Source organism: Thunnus thynnus, chromosome 4, assembly GCF_963924715.1.
Source record: "Thunnus thynnus chromosome 4, fThuThy2.1, whole genome shotgun sequence".
NCBI lineage: Eukaryota > Metazoa > Chordata > Actinopteri > Scombriformes > Scombridae > Thunnus > Thunnus thynnus.
The window spans coordinates 8,386,924-8,409,215 of NC_089520.1; the positions used below are offsets into that span (position 1 = coordinate 8,386,924).

Genomic DNA, 22,292 nt, shown 5'->3' on the forward strand with positions numbered 1-22,292 from the left:
AGGACTGCTGTTACACACATTTTTATGTTTATCTGTTTTTAACGCTGTCAATTCGATGTGCTGCTGTGCCTTCAATCGTTATCAATGAGAACTGTTGCTAGTGACGAGTGCTGGGCTTTCCAGTGGACAACATCTGTCTGGACTAAATGAGAAGGGGACTTTATTTAGGGGCGTCGTATGATCTCCACGTGAATAACCACCATTGTAAAGATGCCTTGTGAGTTCTTACTATAACATCCTTACGTATACCTTTGAATATTATAATGTATGAATGTGCCATGTAACCAATGAACTGCTTTTGGAAAATATATGCAGGATGTGTGTAGAAAGCTGATAGGACAACCTTAGGGAGACCTCCTCTTGGTCCCAGAGTATTAAAAGACGTGTATCTTGTGAGGAGGGAAGTTAATAGACAGGTTTTGAGTTTGCAGCGGAGCTCTTTGCCAGATTTTTAAATTTCTTCAGATTTTTAAAGATCATCTTGATCTTCTGAAAAGACAGAAACTTCTTCTCATCTTTTGGGCTGCTAGACTCTATCCATCCAAGGCTTCTTCAGCTACATTTCAGTAAGGCCCCTTGCATATTAACTATTCTCTAATGTGTTAATAGTGCTAATTTGGTTCTCTCAAGAGAAAGACCAGCGTTAGAAGGATTAGGACAGGAGCCAGTATATTGGGGTAAAGCCTAGAACGAGCAGCGTACCTGCCCTGGTACTGGAGCTGTCTGTCAGACACTAACAGACTTCTAGGAAGAGAGGAGACCTCTTTAACACATACTGATTTCACTGATAATAATAATTTACCGTGTTGTTGTTATTATCTTATCCAGTGATTAGAGACACTGGAAGTTGGTACTCATTCTTGCTCTCCTGATACGCTACTACATACGTGTAAATCCTAAACAAACCTGACAACCTAGCTGATAGGCAGGACGTAGCGTATAGGACGATACTTCATTGGACAATGACCTAGGCTCCTAAACAGTGCCCAGACTGACACTTGCATTAGATTTTGGAGTCCATCAGACCCAGAAATTATAATCTGTGTTTTCATTCAGCACTTATACTGTAAATAAGAAATTACAACACTGTCTAATTGTCCAACTATTCTGAAGGGCAGAGGTCGTATCAGAGGTCAAAACTGACCCTGTAGGGTTTATCAATCCAGTCACACACATTTCAAAACGATAGTTATTCTTCCATTTGACCCCCATATGGCTCTGTAGAATAGAATTTAATAGACGTTTTACATTAATAATGAGGTATTTTACCATTTCAGTGCTGCCATCTGGACACTGAGTCTCATAGAGGTAACTGCAGTGGACACATGGACCCTGAAAACACACACACACACACACACACACACACACACACACACACACACACACACACATAAATTAAAATACTTAATAATTTACTATTCATGTTACTCTTTGTTTGTATTAGCCTTTAGCCACTGACAGCTAATGTTAGACTGATCTGTTATTGCTGCAGCTCTCATCCTTCTTGTGCCTCTGACTTCTCACCACGGTGATCTTGCTCTCGATGACATCACAGCGGTGAGGCATGATGGGAAGAATGGTGGGCGGGTACAGCAGCCCGTCAATCATATGGATGATCCCGTTGGACGCCACAATGTTGGTGCTCGCCAGACGGACGCCCTTCTCACCCAGCAGGATCTCACCCTGCGTGGGAGGTTTGAGGGGGAAACTAGTGTTAGTGGAAACTGCAAATGTTTAGTGTGAGTTAGTCAGGAAACTATGGAAAAAAAATCAGAGACACTTACATCATTGGACGCAGTGATGGTGACGATCTGATTGGCCATCGTCTGAATCTGAGGAAGAGCGGCCAACTCGTCGACTGTCAGCTACAGACAGAAAAAATGATCATCAACTAAAACTAAAACATCATGTTTGACAGAACAAATAACATCCTGATGATTTAACAACTCTTAGTGCCTTACTAGTAGCAAAAGTTTTCCTGCGGGTGGCGCTAGAGAATATGTCATGAGTCATGGCGTTAAATCTAAAGGCTTCATCCTCTGGGGAGCAGTAACTGGATCAGGAAATATCAAGTCAAATTGCCGAAAGAGATTAAAGATTAAAGAGATATGTAGTGTAGACGAGGGTATTTTAGGTTAGTCATTATGTTGCTAGTTTGATTATGAGATATCTTGTTGCAGACAGAAACACAGAAAGGAAGTTTCTGTTTTTGTCTGCTTTACGAGCAGAGTTAAAAAAGACAAAAAGCAAGAAGAAAGACAGAAGCAGGAAGGAAGGATTGATGGGGGGAGTGTGGGGGTGGAGGGCACTTACCACAGCCTGGGAGAACATGTGATGTTTGAGAAGTTCCTGAAGTTTATGTTTGGCCTTGAAAAAAGAACAGAATATCAGTAAAACATCCTGACAAGCCTCACATAGAAAACAAAATTAGAGCTAAACGTGCTAACGCTTGGCAGCTTGACTGGTTGTTGACATTACGTTAGCTCAGTGCTACAGCACAGCTTGCTCAACATGTTATTTGATGTTTTTGGGAGGGGAAAGGGGGCACAACAGGCTTAAAACTTCAAAATCTGACATATTATCACCTTGTCGGAGTCTAATATTCGCTCTCCTTTTAGCTCTGGTTTGAACCAACAACTGAGAAAAATATCTTGCTCTAGATGTTCCACTTTCTTCACCAGCTAGTCTCTAGTTTTGTCCGTCTGCCGTTTGGTGCTGAGCAGGTAGTTTAAAACAGCTTTAACAGATGTTATTTCCTGAAAACAACTGCCTGCTGCTGCTGGAAACAATGAGACTGAACCAAAGCAGTAAATGTTACATAAAACCAATTTGGTGATAATTCTCTGTGGGTTCAGACAACCACAGACCATATTCTGTACTTAATAGTGTGAAAAAAAGCGAGTTAGGTACTGTACAATCCCTTTTTGGTTCTTAAGGCACACATTATATCTCGTTATACCTCTCCTGGCCTGTATTTTACCCATAAATATAAAGTATGCATCGATTATCGAACAAGACTCTCAGTGTCTGATTTATTCTCTGCTCTGGTTGGCAGAGAATTAGGCGCATATATATTTCAGACAATCACAGTCAGCTGATCCATTGTTAATACAAAAAATATTGATTACTGGTGATTTAACATTAATGCTAACTACTGTAGATCTACAACATGAATAGCTGTGTCTGCCTTTTCAAATAAAAGGCAGGTGCAATTTAAGGGAAAAGTAAAGTTACTCAACAAACTAACAGTTTGGGAAATTAATAGACCTCTCAACAATAAAAAAAAAACTTTGTGAGATGCTAAATATTTACGTCTTCAGTAGAAACCAGTGGGCTTGGGTCTGAGAGCCACAGTCAGGGTAGGGAAGTATTGAGAGACGGACTAACACATTGTTGGTTTATGTTATCAACACTAATCACAAATAAATGAAATAAATGAGAGCTGAAGTACTAATTAGACCTGAGTCCCCTCCCTGTGGCCTTACATCGTGCAGCATGTAGAGGATGCTGCCGTCTCTGGCTCGGTCCACAGCCTGGTTGGTGGGAATGAACACGGTCAGGGGTCCCGGACCCCGCAGAGGGAGGCGCGTCCCACAGTTCTGTAAACAGACACAGACACATCATATCAGATTAGAGTCAAGAGATTTAGAATCGATTCCCGTTTAGAGATGGTTCAAACTTCTCTGAGGATCGACCATTCGCTGAGCCCCAACCCCCCTTAGTTACTGTTGCTAAGGCTATCAAGCTTTCTCTCCAACAGCACACATGAAGTTTACAGTGAAAACGGTGGATGACTTTTTATTAATTTTTGAAACAATGGGTCTTTGATAAAAACACACAAAAGCAGCTTCATTTATATGTCACCGGCAGATTTGCATCTTTTGTCTCTTTTACTTTTTTATGTTTACAGCTGATTTGTTAAAACTTAAATGTGAAACAGTCCTCGATATGTAGACGATGGCTAATAATGGCTGATCCATGCAGAAGACGTGGACATGAAGAGAAGAGCAGTACTATTCTTTATTGCAGTGTAGAGCGATATTTTAAGTATGATAGGGGAAAAATGTAAGATCTTTTTTTTTTTTTTTGATGTAACAAAACCTGGTTTTCCTTCATATTTTCAAACAGTATATTTCATTTTAAATTTTACAAGAGAAATTGTTTTTCACTGTTATCTCGGAGTTTGGTGGTTTCTTTTTGTCTATCTTTCAAATCATATAAAGAACGGGACACAGCCTCTAATGTCAGCCATTAACTGATATAACTATAATATATTTATTCTTTGAGCATAGGCAATTAAAACACTATATTATTTCACCTGAAGACAGAGTGCCTTCGTCTTTCTCCATGGTTGTCTGCACCACTTAAGGACAAACATTCAGCGAGACTTCCCGGATTTTGTTTTTGTGTGTGTGTGTGTGTTTTCACCTGCCCTACTAAAGAGCACCTGTCTCATGAGCCATGGGAACCATGCAGGGCTTCCTCCTCCTGTTGTGATATATAACTCTCGTACTATCAGAGTGTATCTACTGTATAATCTATAGCCAGGCATGCTAACATTTGCAGCCTGCATTAGAACAAATAAAACACTGTTGAATCAGTTCATTACACTTCAGGTCTTGTGGTTTTGGAGATTCTTTAACTGTGAGGTATCTGTGTTACTACAGCGTGTTATTACACGTAGAGAAATCCAAAGACTGACAGACCTGCTGTGCCTAGTTACGGTTGCTAAGATACAATTAGACAATCACTGTTCGAGGGAGGGTTTTAGTAAACGTTTTGTCCTGAGAATCAGGATTGTTTCGTCTCACTGACTGATAATGTTTCTACTGTTTTCTTCTCATGTGGGGATAAAACCAAACATCAGTGTGATGTTATTGGCCAGAGTCAAATACTCACATCAGCCAGAGACAGGAAGCGGTTGTATTTTTCATCCTTAGTCAGAATCTCCCCAATCGTCTTATCAGCATACTGGACCAAGAAAAAGAGGAGTAGGTTCAAAAGACTGACATTCACATTCACAGACTGCTGTAACATCAGGATACATAGTTATAATAATAATAATAAACTTTATTTATACAGCACCTTTCAAAACAGAGGTACAAAGTGTTTTACAATAAAAACAAAACACAGAGAGATTAAAACAAACAAAAGCCATAAAAAAAATAAACATTATGAAACACAAAGGGAGTAAAATGCTAAATTAAAAAATAATAAACATGAAATTAAAAACAAATAAAGTCAAGTAAAATAAGCAGGCAGCTCAGGTAAAATCAGGAAATGTTTTCCAATAAAAGTATGTTTTAAGAGATTTGGAAGAAGACACTGACTCAGACGGGCTTATTTCCTCAGGCAGGTTGGTCCAGAGCCTCGGGGCCCCTCAGGGCCCTGATGGCAAAGGCTCTGTCCCCTTTAGTTTTCAACCTGGACTCTGGAGGAGACAGAAGACCTCTGCCCGAGGATCTCAAACTACGCAACTTTTCACAAGGCTATAAAAGGTCTAAAATATGATCTGGAGCCAGGTCATGAAGAGCCTTAAACGTAATCAATAAGATCTTAAAATCCATCCTAAAACAAACAGGGAGCCAAAGTAAAGAGACATGATCAAGCCTCTTAGCTGTGGTTAAAAGCCTGCAGCTGTACAGTCTGTAGTCGTTTCAATGTTTTTTGATCAAGACTATAGAAAACGCTGTTTCCATACTCAACGCACGAGGAGATAAAAACATGTACAAACAGTTTCTGCATCTCTAAAATTTAAAATAGATCTTATTTTTGCAATATCTCTGAGATGATAAAAACATGATTGGACGAGCTTTGTAACGAAGATTTCTTGCAACAGGCTCGATATGTTGTGACAAAAAACCAGTAGATGGCAGTATTTGTTTTGTGACCCAGCAACAAGTTAGACTGCACTGTTAAATCCAGGTGAGCTGGCAGGAAATCTAGTTTACGTTTAACCGGACTGCAGTTAAGGCAGATTATTTAAATATACTGAGCACCAGAAATACTCAAATCAAAACTAACAGACCACATTTCCTCTTCCTCTTCATTTTTTAGACTCTATTTTTCATGTTCTGTGTTTGATTCTACTGTTTTTATAGTTAATCAGTGTAGATGTCGTATTGTTATCAGTGTGTTTTCAGGCAGCTTTGTATATTTGGTGAAGCAACCCTTTAACTCACCTTTTCGTCACGAGCGGGCTTATCAGGGAGTGTGTTTGTGATTGGCTGGTCAATGATGTGAATGATCCCATTGGCTGCTGGCAGGTCTTCCTTGATGATGGTGTACAGTCTGCTGGGGTTGTCCATCAGGATGAACTTCTACACCAACCAGAGAGAGAGAGAGAGAGAGAGAGAGACAATCAGTGTGTTTATATGCAGTTAAATAACCTGCTTATTCAGACTTTCTGCAATTATCTGATTCCTTAAACATTGTGAAACGAGAAACCAGGTTTCAGCTGATTTCTCTGCTATGTAGACATGTAACCTGGTTTCTAACAGGACGTTCACATGTGCACTGTGAAGACTTCACACGAGAACGTATCAGTGTGATAGCAGGATGAAAGAAAACATTACTGCTGTATAGTTGAGATGTGCAGATATATTGTTTTCACTCTATACCTCTGTGAAACATTCTGATGGTATCAACACCGTCTATTTTATGTGCATTTACAAATGAATTCCCAGTTAACTGTTAACACCCAGCTGATACACTCACTACAAAGTAATCCAGTCCAGAAATCTATCGATCAGCTTCATCAACAAAAGCTCTTAAACTTTGAACAACCTGCTTTTGTTTACAGTGTTTAATCTGTTTTTCATGTTATTTCTTATGCAGAGTCCAACAAAGCTGCAACATACAGACCGTGATCATGGTGTGAAGGAATTTAACTATATTTTAGCAGTGATAGTAGGATTTCAGGAAACTGAAAGTGATAATATTGTTTACCGTGATATTTTCAGCTACAACAATCATAGTGTGAAAATTTGATACCAGCACATGTGCTACTGTATAGTACCCTCTGTGCTGTGCCTCTTCTTAACAAAATAATTAAATCCAAAATATGAGTAATAACAGATTAACAACATTTTGGACACATTTGCATCTCTCATTCCACCATTGGTCCAATATGGAGAGGAGGAATGATTACAAACACATATTATCTTTCAATGTACATATGACACCTGGCTTACTTTATTACATGCTATCCTTTAGCATGTAATAACTTATGCTATGTATGAAAATATGTTTTTGGTCAATTGGCTTGCAACAAATACCTGATCTTATAAATATGAGCAGTAAGGAAGTATGGAAGGAATGAGAAATGCTGTGACAAAGCTCCACCCACCCTGTAACTCAACAACAGGAAATACAGCTGATAATTCCTCGTCCCTGACAGAGGACACACTGTGAGACAGACGGTAAGATTCACCTTCAGATCAAAACCACCGCGTTCACTGAGAGAGGACAACTGCAGGAGGGAACACTGGAAACACTGGAATACTGGAAAACTTGCACTTCAACCTGCTGCAGACTCCAAATATTGAACTGGAGGAGCCTCAACTTAAAGTGAAAGTAACTTTTAAGGAACTCTCTAGACTGACTGATTTCCCTGTTTGCCTGTTGTGTTTAAAGCTTTACTCTGAAACAAAATGTCTTCGAGACCAGAGGAGGATCTCTGCTGTCCGGTCTGTCAGGACATCTTTAAAGATCCAGTTGTCTTGTCATGTAGCCACAGCTTCTGTAAAGATTGTCTGATGAAGTGGTGGAGAGGGAAACAAATACGTGAGTGTCCGTGCTGTAAGAGAAAATCCTCGAGGAGTGATCCACCTCGAAACCTGGCGTTAAAGAACCTGTGTGAGGCCTTCTCACTGGAGAGAGATCGGAGAGTTTCAGCAGGGTCTGAGGCTCTCTGCAGTCTGCACTCTGAGAAACTCAAACTGTTTTGTCTGGACCATCAGCAGCCAGTGTGTGTTGTCTGTCGAGATTCAAAAATACACAACAACCACAGATTCAGACCCGTCGATGAAGCTGCACAGGATCACAAAGAGGAGCTCCAGAAATCCCTGAAGCCCTTACAGGACAAACTGAAGCTCTTTAAAGAAGTTAAAGGAAACTGTGATCAAACAGCAGAACACATTAAAGTCCAGGCCAGAGACACAGAGAGGCAGATTAAGGAGCAGTTTAAGAAGCTTCACCAGTTTCTACAAAAGGAAGAGGAGGCCAGGATCTCTTCTCTGAGGGACGAAGAGGAGCAGAAGAGTCAGATGATGAAGGAAAAGATTGAGAACCTGAGCAGAAAGATAGCAGCTCTGTCAGACACAGTTAGAGCTGCAGAGGAGGAACTGAGAGCTGAAGACGTCTCATTCCTGCAGAACTACAAGGCTGCAGTGAAAAGAGTCCAGCAGCGCCCCCTGCTGGATGATCCAGAGCTGGTCTCAGGAGCTCTGATAGATGTGGCCAAACACCTGGGCAACCTGACCTTCAACATCTGGAACAAGATGAAGAAGATGGTCTCCTACACTCCTGTGATTCTGGATCCAAACACCGCCGACCCAGAACTAATCCTGTCTGAAGATCTGACCAGCGTGAAATGTGGAGAGAAACAGAAGCTTCCAAAAAACCCAGAGAGGACCAAATTCTCCTGTTCTGTCCTGGGCTCTGAGGGGTTTAACTCGGGAACTCACAGCTGGGACATTGAGGTCGGGAGCAACAAGGACTGGGAACTGGGCATGTTGGGAGAGTATGTCCAGATGAATGGACGCTTACAGTCTGGACTGTGGAGAATATTGTTCTGTGATGGTAAATTCACAGCGTTCTCCACTTTGGATTCAGACAAAGATCTGTCAGTGAAGAAGAAGCTCCAGAGGATCAGAGTTCATCTGGACTTTGACGGAGGAAAACTGTCATTCTCTGATCCTGATACTAACACACACATACACACCTTCACACACACCTTCACACACACCCTGTTTCCATACATTTACACTGAGAATCACCTCCCGCTGAAGATTTTACCAGTGAAGGTCTCGGTGACAGTGGCAGCGCAGCGCAGTCAGAAATGATTATGATTCAGATTTTTCTACAGCATCTCTGGTTGTATTAGACCATTGTGGGTAATTTTACCAATCAATAAGGAGGATTTTATTTGAACAGGGTATTATTTGTGGTTGTTCCATATGGTACACATAGTACTATGTTTGTACAAAGCCTAGAATAGCAGAAAACATCAGAATGGTGTTTTATGAAATTTGCGAGTGATGCAACAATTGTAAATATAAAAAAAAAAAAATCCAAAACAAACCGCAAAAAAATCTTTGCAAGCCCAATAACTTTGTCATGTAATCTAGAAACATCATTATAATTTTTAAAAACAGGTCACAGGATTTGACACTTTATTGGTCAATATCAGCTTTTCAGAGTTCATTCTCACCTCAAGATCCATTTAGTAGCTGTTCTGGGCTTTGAGCTGTATCTCTGTATCTACTGTACCTCTGTTAAACGGATCTTGAGGTGAGATTGTTTTGTTGCTGTTTCCAAGGTCAAGAATGAGGAAGAGCACGTAGCTCGAAACATCACTTGGAGCTACAGTGCACAGACTTTCTTATTTCTTTTGTAAATTGTTTCTTTGGTCCAGCACCTGGTTTTTTTTGGATGTGCACGTCTACCATACATTTTATGACAAGATCAAGAATAAACCTCAACTTTTAAGTCATCATGGATAAGAAGTTTTAAGGTTTTCTGAAAATATTTAGAGAACATAGTAATATTGCAAGATATTTATTTTACTTTAATTCTTTATTATTTTTTTATATTTAATGCTTTTCTTAGATATGCAACAGTATAGAGATGACAGGAAAGGAGGGGATAGAGACACGGAGAAAGATAATGTGACAAAGGCCAACAGCCGAACACAAACTGGTTCGGGAATGTAATTTACACAAATGTGATGTGGAAACTTGAAGCCTCTATAAACTAAGAATGGACTTTTCAGTGAAGAAGGACACATCTTGTGCCCAACAGTTAAACTTGAGTTAAATATTTGTATATTCATAGATGATTCTGGAGAGAGAAGGAGCAGATGTAGTTGAGTGGAAGAGCTTTTAACAAGGTAATAAAACATAATGGTTAAAAACATATCAATTATTAAAAGCAGAGTTTTATTTAAAAATGTAAACATGGCTGGAGGGGATCTTTAATGTAAGATGTTAATATTTGATGTAATTACTGTTGAAACTGCATGTTGCTGTAAGACAAAATAAATTGAGTGATCAGTGGAATATCAGTTGATGCTGTTTGGATTGATCGGACAGGCAGAAGGGCGAGATCACTGAAAAATGTGTCATGGCGTCACCGGTCAGATTTTATGTTCACACCTGCTGGTTCAGGATGAGGTCACCACTAAATATCCCATCAACAGTGTCCATTTAATGTTGTCGTCAACAGAGAATACAGCAACATGTTAGATTAAATATGTGTATTATGTGAGTTATGTTAATAATGTTAACTGTATATCAGATAAACAAATTAAATTAATATTGTAAATGTTTTCTGAAGTAGAAACTGAATCTGTAACATGTTTCTCTCTGTTTTCTCTCTTTATTTGGATTATTCTGATTATGTGACAAATAAAAATTAAGTTAACAGAATAGTTATTGACTGTGTGTGAAGATGTTTCCATCATAATGATCACTGGAATATTTGTTCCATCTTCATTTTAGCTAATGTTGTGTAATTAGTGCATTGTGCTAATGTTTTAACTTTTTAAGATGCTGGTTGAGGAAATTATTAAGCTTCAGCTTTTTAGTTTCTGGTGACATCTAGAACTAAATATTGTTCTCTGAATTACAAACTGAAAATTATTGTAAATCTTCTTTTAAGCAAAAGAGAGAAAAAATACAGCTGCTGCACTGGAAAATGTGTCCTAAACGATCCACCAACATCTCAGTTTCTGAATAAATCTGAGGAGAGAACCAGGGATGAAGCTTCATTTTATATCTTTAACAGTAGTTTAAATACTTGTTAACTGGGACTTGTGGGTTGAAATGTGGAGTTTGGAGAGGAAGTGTTACCTTGTTGTTTTTGCTCCTCAACTTGGCTCCTCCGTACAGGTTGAGGTCTCGTCCTTCCAGATCCTTGTAGAGGTGCTGACCCAGGATCAGGTGGTTTTTACACACCTGCTCCTCATTGATACCCTGCGGAGACAGTGTAGGTGTGTAGATTTATAATGTAGAATTCGTTTATTGATCATTTTCTTCCTACTAGTTGTTGAAAACAGGCTATCAGAGGCTCTTAACCAAACAAGCAGTTAGACTTGAAGACCTCGGGGGATATCTGCGCTCCCTTTTTTCAAAAATACCTCGTGTGAATTTTTAAAGCATCAAAGCTGGAAATGAAGGAGGCTGCACACTGTGAATGAAGGAAATCCAACAGAAATCCAATTGATGCAACCAGACATTTTACTCACACAGTGAAAGTGACATAAAATGATTCTGAGATACACCTTAAGGTGCACCGGGACATACAGTTTTATAATAATCTAACCTGGACTCAGCGGGTGTTAAAGGGCCTTTCAACATCAGACACCCTCACCAAGGTTTAACCAGACAGACTTGGGTCTCAGTAGCACTGCAGCACAGATCACTCCCTCTGATCCAGAGCCATTTACTTCACCAAAATCATTTCTCCTTCCTCTGTGTTGGCCGCTCTTTCTTCAGTCCTCTGGGACCTTTCAGCCAAGTGCTTTAGTTCATATTTCTGTTGCCAGATCTCCTTCTTTAGATCAGCTAGAATGTGTGTTTATTCATTCCTAAAGTTTTTCATCTCCCCTCAAAATTTTTTAAGTTTTTGTAATGTTTTGTAAGTGATTCATCTCAACATTTCCCGTATTTCTCCATAGTTGTTTGTCTCTTTACTTTCAATAGTCTTATTTTCGCTTCTTCGTTGCTGTGACTGTACCAGAATGTACTTAATTATATTCATTCTAACATTTTAGGGCAAGATTTTGGGACGGATAAAAAGCACTTAGGCTGCCGTCTTCTGTCCCTGACAACTGGAAGTGATCCATAACCATTTGGCGGGTCATTCAGCAGCCTCTGACGTGGTCCTGATTGCTCTCCTTTTCGCCGCAACCATGATGCCCAGTAGCATAAATGCTCTGCAGACAACAGCAAAGCCTCCATCCCTGCCTCTGACTCTGCTCTACCACCCCTGATATCTGTCTGGATGTCAGACAGCAGGGCCACATCAGGCTTCAGTGATGTTAATCTAACTCTGTCAAGGAACTTGAACCCTGCCCAGGATTGACACCTTGCACTGCAGCTGCTCATCAGCTCTCATGAATGCGATATGCTTCATATGTGTGCAGAGATACTTGCTACCTCGAGCACCTGATTACGGAGTCAATGGCTTTCTCTCCAGGCCTTTGGGCAGCTGCTCAGGATTTGCTCTTCCTCAGCCTGGGGCCAAGAGGGCATGTTGATACATCACTTATGTCGTACGTGTGGATGTTGGCAGAGGTGGAAGCACGTCATGTATAAAACCTGGATCATGAACTTGGTGTGCTGGAGTTCAGCCTGCCAGACTTTCTCTCCTAGTCCATGTTGCCACAGACCTACCGTTCTGACTTGTGCCTCATCGATGCATATCAGCATCTCCTCTGCGAACTAGCACAGGACACCAGAATGCACACAAATGAGTAATGCTCCAGTGAAGAGGTCGACATTAACTCTGTATTTGGTCTGTTGAGAGGAATGTTTTCTGTTTTTTGTCACTTTCACTAGATTAATATCTTTTTCAGTCAGTCAAAACAACAAATTCTTTGGGCTTGAAGAGTTTATTAAGTTGTTTTTAAGTCCTGAGGCTGTCAAAAAGTACCCCATCTAGAGGGGCCGCAGACTATTAAGGGTAAGTGTGCACTTTACGAGGAGTTGGTGCATTTCAACTTGCCGAACTACAGTGATGGATTTTGTTCTCAACTGTCCTGAATTTACAACAACTCTGATTCACACCTCTTTAATGCCAGTTTCACCAAACTAACAGATTTGTCAAAAATAAAGCTGAAATAATATCTGATTAAACTAACATCAAATAAAACTTTACAGACAGACAGGTGACCTACAGTCAGAGGTGTTCTCAGCAGGGGGATGAAAGCTGTGAAGGGTCCGTTGTGACTCAGCAGCAGTGAGCAGCCTTTCTCTGAAACACACACACACATACACATATATGTCAAAGGTCAAAGATCACAGCAACGTAACAGTAACATTACAATGGTACATAATTTGTGGTGTTTAGTATCATATATTATAACAGTTAGTTATAGAGTGGAAGCATTATATGTCTTCTTTTTTTTTTTACAATAATGTTTAAAAAATAACTATGTCTATGGTTTATATTTCAACTTGCAAGAGGATCGACTTACATCACTGGTATTTTATTTAGTGAATATACAGTTTTGGCACTAATTGTGTTTTCCAAAACAGATTCCAGACAGAATAATAATAATTGATCTTGAACCAAATCACCAACTTGAAGAATCAAATTGAATTGTTAAGCCAGTGACTCACACCTCTAAAATAGTGAAGTGCAGCAAAACAAATATTTTTTACAGCGTATTTTGTTCTTTTTACCGAACAGATCGACGGCTCCAGTCAGATTTTCTCTCTGGCTTCCACTTCTGTCCAGCTCTATAATCTGCTCCATAAGGTTACCATAGCAACGCCGCCCATCACCGATCTGACCCGCCTCACATACACACCTGAGCGAGAGGGGAGGGGAGGAGGGGGGGGGGATTGGCTAACTAGTGACACAAAAGTACACACACATTCACATAAACTAACACAGAGCTAAAGACAGTGAGACATGAGACATCAGCTGTTCTGTTTCTTCTGGTCCTGGTTCTAGACCTGGCTTTGCTCTGGTATTAGTCCTGGTTCTAGCCTAGCTCTAGAGGACATGAAACAGAGAGGCAGAGACAGAAGAAGTTTTCAGAGAATTTGTTGTGGGTTGATCAATTATTCTAGATTTGTTTATGATTTTAGGTCTAGTTTTAGAGAAAAAGAAAGAAAGATGGAAATTGCTTCTGCCTCTAGTTCTAGTTCTAGTCCTTGTCTAGTTCTAATCTTTAGACCTGGTTCTAGTTCTGGTTCTGGCCTTAGTTCTGTATCTAGACAGCAAGAGAGATTTAGTTCTAGTTCTAAGGGCGTTATCACCCCTGCGCTTTTTATTCCGGTTGAATCAGACTCTGGTTCGTTCTCCTCCTTGGTGCGATTCGTCTGAGCAGGTCTGAACACAGTAATCAACCATACCGAGACCCTTTAGAGGAGGTGGTCTCGGTCCGGTCCCAAAAAAACCGTGGAGCAGTTTGTTTGTGGTGATCCAACCTCAATCCAACCCAACTACTAGGCGTACTCTGCAAGTTTGAGCAAGAGGGCTCCTGTAGCCAGGTGTGCTTTGCATGCTGGGATGTGGATGAGTGAATTTAACAGTTGCTAACAAAATCACCAGAAAATGAATCGAGATCCGACCTGGACTAACACAACGTAGCACTCTGTGTTTGGCCAGCGGACCTCCTTCAGGACCTTTTTTCTGTGTGTTTATGTTCTTGCTTCCCGTCTCAGACACATCCGACCAATAAGCGGAGTGAACGTGTAACTTGCACCAAGTTTACCAAGTAAACCAGTGATTCAGACCAGAATAAACAAACTATAGGTATGAAAACGTCCTTAGACTCGGTTTTAGTTTTGGTCCTTTGGCAGTGACAGGGACTCCATTATAGAGAATGAGCAAAGGCTTCTAGTTCTAGGTTCAAGTTCAGGTCCTGGTGCTAATTTTAGTTTTAGAGATTAATAGAGAGACAGACCGAAATAAATCTAGTTGAAGTTCCGGTTCTAGTCCTGGTTCTCAATCTAGCTCTAGTTCTAGATTATAAGAGAGAGACAGAAAGAAAGACGAAGGAACTGGCTCTATGTCTAGTTCTGGTTCTAGTCATCGTCTAGTTCTAATCAGGTTTTTAGAGGTGATTCTAGTTGGTCCTGGTTCTAGCTGTAAATCTAGAAAGCAAATTAAAGCCAGGATAGAGACTTGATCACAGATATAGTTCCAGGGAGTAAAGCTCTGGTTTCAGTTCATATCCTGGTGCTAGTTCTGTTTCTAGTCCCAGTTTTATCTCTACAAAGACAGACTGATATAGAGAAACTGGATCTGGATTTACTTCTGGTTCCAGTTTCTCGTTCTGGAAGCAAGAAACAGAGAGACAGAGACAGAGGAATAAATTCTGAGCTTAGATCTTTTTCTAGATCTGGTTCTGGTTCTTGGGCTGGTGCTTATTATAGTTAGTAGGGAGAAACCTGGTTCTAGTGCAAGAACTCAAGAGATACAAACAAACAAACTGGCTCTGTGTCTCCCTCTGGTTCTAATCAGTGTCCAGTTCTAGTCTTGTGACTTGAACTGGATCTAGCTATAGTTCTAGAAAGCCAAAGACAGACAGAGTGTTTGTGTGTCCGACCTGGGGTGTCCATCCAGTCCAGTTTCACAGACAGCTGTGGTGTCGCAGGAGTCCGCTGAGCAGGCAGAGACCAGCTGACAGCCAAACTCAGGGTTTCCACCTATAGGGGACATGCCAAACATACACTCGCAGCTGGACTGAGAGACAAACAGACAGACAGAAGACAAAGAGGTTAAAGGTCTGTACTTATATTCTTGGGCTCTACTGTAATGTCTTTGCATCATTTCCAGTCTCAAAAACTCCTTATTTATCTTATACTGGCCCTTTATTTAGCCCCTCAGTTCAGCCTCTGTCTGAAACAGGCTGTTTTAGTTCCTGTCTCTTTAAGACCCCCTTCTCATTGAGCCCACTCTGTTCTGATTGGTCAGCTCCAGGAAGCTGCCCCTCTGCAGACTCCTGCTGGCTCCTGAGGCTTTCTAGGCTAGGATGTCACTACTTTCTCCGAAATGTGTGATTGGACAACGTGAACAACTTTAGCAACAAAGACTACGGAACAGACAGCCGTTCATAGATGTGCACAACGTCATCTCGACAGGAAAGTTTTTTAAAAATTAGCTCTGGTTTTTATGGTAATCCCATCAACTCTCTGTGTAATAAGTTGTGGTTCTGATGGTCATGCTAGTCCTGGTTCTAGTCAAGGATAGGTCCTGTTCTTGACCTGGTTCTGGTCCTGGCCCTAGAGGCCTCCTCACCTTGTTGGGTCCTTTGAAGACACAGACGGTGGAGTTGATGGGACACCCTCCGTTGTTCACGGAGCAAGGGTTTTTGGGTATGCAGATCTTGCCGTCGCCATGGTAGTCAGGGTTACAGGCGCAGCTGATCTTCGGCCCCTGTGAGGAGCACTGGGCGTTGGTGTCACAGTCTCTCGCCGAACAAATACCTGAGCAGGACAACAAGAAACCACTGAGTCTAGATGAGAGTTGAGAAGTTTAAAAAAAAATCAAACATTCACAAAAAATTTTCATTCATTCAAAAAAAATTAAAACAAGAGTTAATTCCAGTACAAAGGGAGACAGAGGAATTTATTCTAAGTCTAGTCTTGTTCTAGGCCTGGTTCTAGTTCTAGGGACAAAGAAAGAGATGAGAAGCTTTAGAAACTGGTTCTAGGTCTATTTCTTATGATCTTATATCTTTTTTTCACTTTATTTAGTGCAAAATATGTGATTAACACAAATAATCGAGTGCAGGATAAGTGATTAACACGAAAACAAATATGAAACAGGACAAACGGGAGAAGCAAAGAGAACCAGACAGTAACCGAAACAAAACAATAACATGAACAAAATAATAAAAAATGAAAATAAAACTATAGGGATCTCTTGTTCGATCCCAGGGATGAAGAGGAACCAGGGTGAAACCAGGATGAGTCAGGACAGAATTTGATTGTATTTTTTCTTTCTCTCCTCCTATCCAACCACTTCTTTTTATAGTTTGTTTAATTTGTCTGTCTGTGCTCCCCTTTCTCTCCTCCTCCCCCTTCCTTGCTCTCATTGCTCTCACCTTATATCTCATATAATCCTGTATCGTTCTTCTAGTTCTAGGGACCAAAGACCTGTTTCTAGTTGTAGTCCAGATTCTATTTCTAGTTCTAGAGAGGAGGAGAAACTTTGTTCTAGTTGTAGTTCTGGTTGTAGTCGTGCTTCAATAACTAGACAGTCTGTCAGGACGTTGGGGGCTTTATCCAAATAAGAACAAGACTAGCAGGTAAAACAGGGCTAAAAATCTGTAGCTTCAGTAGAAGCCCAGTCAGACTGTAACGTTTATTACACATCAGGAAGTAAAACTGTTGGACTGTTCTTAGATGTTTACCACTATTGGGGCCAAGAATAATCTGGAGGGTGTCACTAGAGGAGAGATCATGTAAATCAAAGGAGTTTATCCTCTGAACCGTTTTAGAGAATCCAAGCTTCAGCCTTTTCAATCGCAGCTCTACTCTCAGATTTACCTCAACTATCATCAGGCTAAGCTGAGGCTCAAATGACATGACAGAGAGAATGAACACAGATGAGCAGCGTGTTTACTTGCGCATTTGTTCTGCGACGTCTTCCTGTGTCCAGGCAAACATTCACACACGGCGGCGGCTCCTTCTCCTTTACAGTACGAGTACGGGCTGCAGTTACTGCAACCGGTGCTCACTGACAACAGCACAGACACAACAGCAACTCACTGGATGTGCAACAATTAAACATCATACAGACAGACAGTAAACACATCCTGGAGCAGTAAATGCAATATGTGTCATCTCATGTTTTATTAACTAAACCCAGATAACAGGATGAAGATAAAGTATATCTTTTTGGTACAGACTGAAATGTGTCTGAATATCAAAAAATGTCAAGCACTGAAGGCTGATGTTGAACCGTCACATTCTTTGTCTTGTTTACTTGTTTTAAATGATAACTTTGCAAGTTTAAGTCTATATTTAATTTAGACAAAGTTCCTCTATGACTGCTTGTGTTTAAGCATTTAACATTTGTTAAGTCCATATGTTGATTTTGAAATAAAGTATTAAATATGACACGATTCTAATAAGACACAATGTAATATCAATTGAAGATAAGGAAGTAAAGGACAGTGTTCCTTATTAATATTTACTGAAACTAGTGTTATTACTGTGGAAGTTTCAGCACATTGTGTTAGTTGGTAGGTTGATATAAATGTACATAAATGCAGATGTCAGCATTCACCTAGTTTCAGGTTAGTTTTTTAATTTTGTTTTAATTGATCCATCAACCCATGACCTTATTGTATCATCCCCATTGAAACTGTACCTAAGGTAAGACATTATTTTAATTTTTGTTTAAAAAAATTGACTTAAATGATTATTATTAGTAGTATAAAAAAAGTCCTACTACATATTTGTGAATCATATCTTATTTAACCTAATAATATGCAGTAATAGAGTCTGAAATATCCAGCGTGTGATGTCATACCTTGGTCACAGCGCTTTCCAGTGTACGGCGGCTGACACAAACACTGTCCGTCACCCTCTGGACCTTTATTACACACTCCATGCACACAGTCACACTCTGTACAGACACACAGACAGAGCACAGTCGTAATTATTGAAACAGCTGTGGGACGTTCTTACTGCTGTTAAACATAGTCTTCTCAAATTTGGAAGTATTGTGTCCAGTTTATATGGTTGCTTTTCCTCTTTGACTGACTATTACATGCATTTTTCAGAGATCAGAAGCCTACCTTTATCGCAGTTTTCTCCAAAAGCGTTCTGATTTTTACACTCCTGACAGGCAAAGCCAGTGAAGCCCTCCTGAAGAGAGAAGAGTTTATTTCAGGACCTCTATTTTACAATACGGCCAAGACATCAACAATCTAAAAGAGGCAAGAAAACAACATACAATGTTTCCAAACTCACAACTTCTCCGGTGTCCCCTCTTTACCCGCCCACTGCCCAGGTCGCTCAGTCGGTAATGTGAACGTTAATGTCAATGGGCTCTTTTGTGATTAATTTCGCCTTGCAGCAGGAGGAAGTGACAAAAAGCTGCAGTCAAGACTGAGCAGTCTGCGCAGGAAGTCACGGGAAAACTCACATCCCATTAGATCAGGCCTTGATTTTATAAAATGTTATATTTACCCAGCGTCCAATACTTGTTGTCTTAAAGCTGTTCTGCTTGATAGAGTAGCTTATTAAAATGACACATAGGCTATCTGTGATTATCATGATGGTTTTTAATCTGCAGCCTCCATATTACTCAATTATTTTACATAGAAACTGAGATCTAATTTTCATGGAAAGCCCCATATCGGTTCGCCAACAGCAGTAAATCAGCTGCTGGTATTCTGTTAAAAGTAAAACATATCATATTAAAGAACAATATAAGATCAAAATAGACCAACAAAATCATTAGGATTAAACAAAAAATGAGTTTCTATAAAACGACATGTTGTTGATCTGAACATCTAAACCAATCGGCTCTTAGATCAGGGGACAGCCAGGCGTTTCCCATCATGCCCTGAGATCTAGCAGTCAGTGGATATCAACTGCAGCCGCTTTGTTCTTCTGAGGAATGAGCCTTCTGTTTAGTTAAGGGCAATGTCCCTTATAAATAAACATACAAACAATAATGATCTCTGAACACCTTGACAAACAGGTAGGACAGTTACAGACAGACAGTTGTAGTATACTGACATCACAGACGCAGGTCCCGTTGCCAACGTCTCCATCCATACAGCTTCCATGAAAGTTACAAGTCTTTCCTGACCAGCTAGGACAGGCTACAGAGAGACAAACAGGTGATTAGAAATGATCACTATTCATTGTTTATTGTTCACATGATTCAATTTAGCTTCTATTAAAGGCTCCTATAACACTGTGTGAGAACAGAAATCTTGCAGGTTCACGTCATGTCAGACTGTATGAGATGATCTAATAAAACCTTTGGTCTCAAACTGTGTCAGACTTTGTTAGTTTTGAGGTTGTCGGATTGTGAGGTGAATGTCAGCAGTTCAGAGATGTGTCCTCAGCTCCTGTCGTCGATCTGCACTGCTCTCATGTTTTGAAAATGCAGCAAAACAGAAATCCACTAGCTGTAACGCTGTCGGACTCACGATGGACAGTTCACGCATTCTTCTTCCTTTTCAAAATCTAACTCCGCACCCCCAGATTTTTTGTAATCTTCAGACTTTTCAGATAGCAAAGTTGCTGTGGCCCAGATCCAGCCCGCATACTGCATGGAATGATGCCACTTGGCTCCTGTTTCCCAGATCTGGGCCACAAGCAAGCCGTATGTCAACCAAGAACAAACCAGATGAACCAGAACTGGCCCACATCCAGATTATACATACCTGAGACCACTGCATCTTTACCAAAAAAGGCGCACATTTGCTTTGGGATATTTGGGCCATATTTGCTGTTTTACATGTGGGCCATTTCAGGCTCACATCCATTTTTTCTGGGCCAGAAAAAGGCCGGCAGCAGTGCTGCATCATTGCCTGAAGTGGCCCACTTCCATACGCTATCTGGGTTGTAGTCTTCAGACTTAAGTGATGTCACTTTATCAGATTTCACCTGACAGAGTGAAAAGCTTTATACATCTTTTTTCACATATGCAGTAGTATTCCCCAAGACCTGTAAACTGGCTTTGATGCGTAAAATCGGTGTTCCCCTTTAAAGCGTCTGTCAGCCTCAAATGAAATGCTTGTCAGGTTGTCTAACAGCATCTGAAACCTTCTATCTGAGAGATGAATCGGGGATGTCATGTCTGACAACTTTGTATCTTTCAGAAACTGACAATCACTTTATGCAGTGATTGGCCAGATGTGCGGAGGTACACAGGGTTTGAACTTCATATTTCAACAACTTCTGTTACTTTTCATGTGAACAACTGAGTGCAAAACCATGAACGTCTCCGAGGAGAGGCTGTCTGAAAGTTTGCGCCGTGTTGAGACTACAAAGACAGATGCAAAAAAGTTGTTAGAGAGAGGAATTGTGATGGAGGCAGGGGGAGGCTATGACAGCAGCTTTCTGCAGCCTTAGTGTGGATGTACTCTGAGTATGTGTTTGTTTCTTACCGAGACAGAGTGGTCCCCAGTGCTGTGGGCAGCATTGTGGCTGCAGGAAGCTCTTCACACAGACGTGCTGACATCCAATCAGCTCCATCTCCCTGCCACCGATCTGCACCACGTAACTGCAGCACACAGTGAATATGAGGTGAAGAAATACCCGCATTTATGACACATTCGTGGAGCTTGAGGTTTGTGTGCACTACGGGTTATGTAACCAGGTATGTACGTACCTGCAGTTGGTAGTCCGAGCGCTGCTGAAGCCATGGGGACAGCTGCTGGTGGTGATGGCAGCACAGGAAGTGCAGGAGGTGTGCACATCCACCCTCTGCAAGATATCACAGCGACCAGGAGGAGGAGTCTGAGGGAACAGAGGAGGTTCATGACTGGACGGCCAAAAATTACAATCTGATATCACTGACATCTCTCTTTGTATCTCATCTCTCTCTAGTGCTTCCACCTCTGTTAGTAATAGTAGTAGTAGTAATACTGGTGGTGGTAATATCAATAGTACCAGAGGCAGTAGCAGTATTACTAAATGAAATGAAACTATGTGTCATACACCAAAAGGATGCTTAGCCCACAAGAACATAATTTCATATATAGATAAAGAAAGAAATCATCAAGAGAAGCAAACAAACATATGATATTACAGTACATCCATGTAATGTATGTAAACTACACTCATCTATCAAGCAGGCAGGAAACATTGTCATGAAAAGCTTAAATCAAGAACAAAGCAGTAGGAGTCACTATATTGATAAGACTCATTTAAAAACAACACAAGTTGACATTAAAGTGGAGACTAATTCTCAAAGTTGTTCCATAATCTATGTTCCACCACAACAAAGATGTGATCCGTCTTAAGTTTCAGCCTGAACTGTTAAACAGCTTTAGGTCAGAAAACTGAAGGACACTTACAGTTTTAAGATTAATTCTATTTGTCGAACACAGTTTCATACATAATTGAGTCAAAGTGCTTTACAGAGAGAAAAAAAGAAACAAAAAGGTGTTTGATAATGTTTGTTATACAGCATTTTATACAAGAGATCATCAGAATAATCAAGTCTGCTGGTGATAAACAGCATGCACTGACGTTTCTGTATCACACACAGAAACACCAAATATTTGAATATTATAAGTGATAAAATGATGGTTTAGTCACTCGAGGTCAGAGTCAATAAGAACACTGATGTTTATGATTTGATTTAAAGGCCTGGACATGTCGACTCGTGTATTTAGTGTGGGTGGTTCTCTGTATTGA

The 22,292-nt window shown here is 40.5% G+C and overlaps 2 protein-coding genes across 3 annotated transcripts in view; one reads left to right on the forward strand and one right to left on the reverse strand.

The window, feature by feature from the left end:
• Positions 1-22,292, reverse strand: part of stab1 (stabilin 1) — a 94,334-nt gene that overhangs the window by 65,694 nt on the left and 6,348 nt on the right. For both annotated transcript variants that reach the window (XM_067586421.1, XM_067586422.1), the window contains 18 exons: positions 21,262-21,389; positions 21,038-21,153; positions 19,656-19,741; positions 18,707-18,776; positions 18,439-18,534; positions 17,527-17,640; positions 16,198-16,385; positions 15,506-15,642; positions 13,629-13,756; positions 13,121-13,197; positions 11,073-11,195; positions 6,183-6,320; positions 4,900-4,971; positions 3,486-3,599; positions 2,314-2,367; positions 1,785-1,865; positions 1,525-1,683; positions 1,270-1,332 (listed from right to left, as the gene is read on the reverse strand). In XM_067586421.1, the coding sequence (XP_067442522.1) occupies positions 1,270-1,332; positions 1,525-1,683; positions 1,785-1,865; positions 2,314-2,367; positions 3,486-3,599; positions 4,900-4,971; positions 6,183-6,320; positions 11,073-11,195; positions 13,121-13,197; positions 13,629-13,756; positions 15,506-15,642; positions 16,198-16,385; positions 17,527-17,640; positions 18,439-18,534; positions 18,707-18,776; positions 19,656-19,741; positions 21,038-21,153; positions 21,262-21,389 (1,944 nt within the window). The remainder of the gene's footprint in view (positions 1-1,269; positions 1,333-1,524; positions 1,684-1,784; positions 1,866-2,313; positions 2,368-3,485; positions 3,600-4,899; positions 4,972-6,182; positions 6,321-11,072; positions 11,196-13,120; positions 13,198-13,628; positions 13,757-15,505; positions 15,643-16,197; positions 16,386-17,526; positions 17,641-18,438; positions 18,535-18,706; positions 18,777-19,655; positions 19,742-21,037; positions 21,154-21,261; positions 21,390-22,292) is intronic.
• On the forward strand, positions 7,362-10,893 carry LOC137181068 (zinc-binding protein A33-like). Its single transcript, XM_067586424.1, has one exon. The coding sequence runs from the start codon at positions 7,653-7,655 to the stop codon at positions 9,063-9,065; it is 1,413 nt and encodes a 470-aa protein (XP_067442525.1). The 5' UTR covers positions 7,362-7,652; the 3' UTR covers positions 9,066-10,893.

What these genes read in the sequence shown, in the direction of transcription:
- LOC137181068 (XM_067586424.1), top strand. Translation starts at nt 7,653, where the DNA reads ATGTCTTCGAGACCAGAGGAGGATCTCTGCTGTCCGGTCTGTCAGGAC.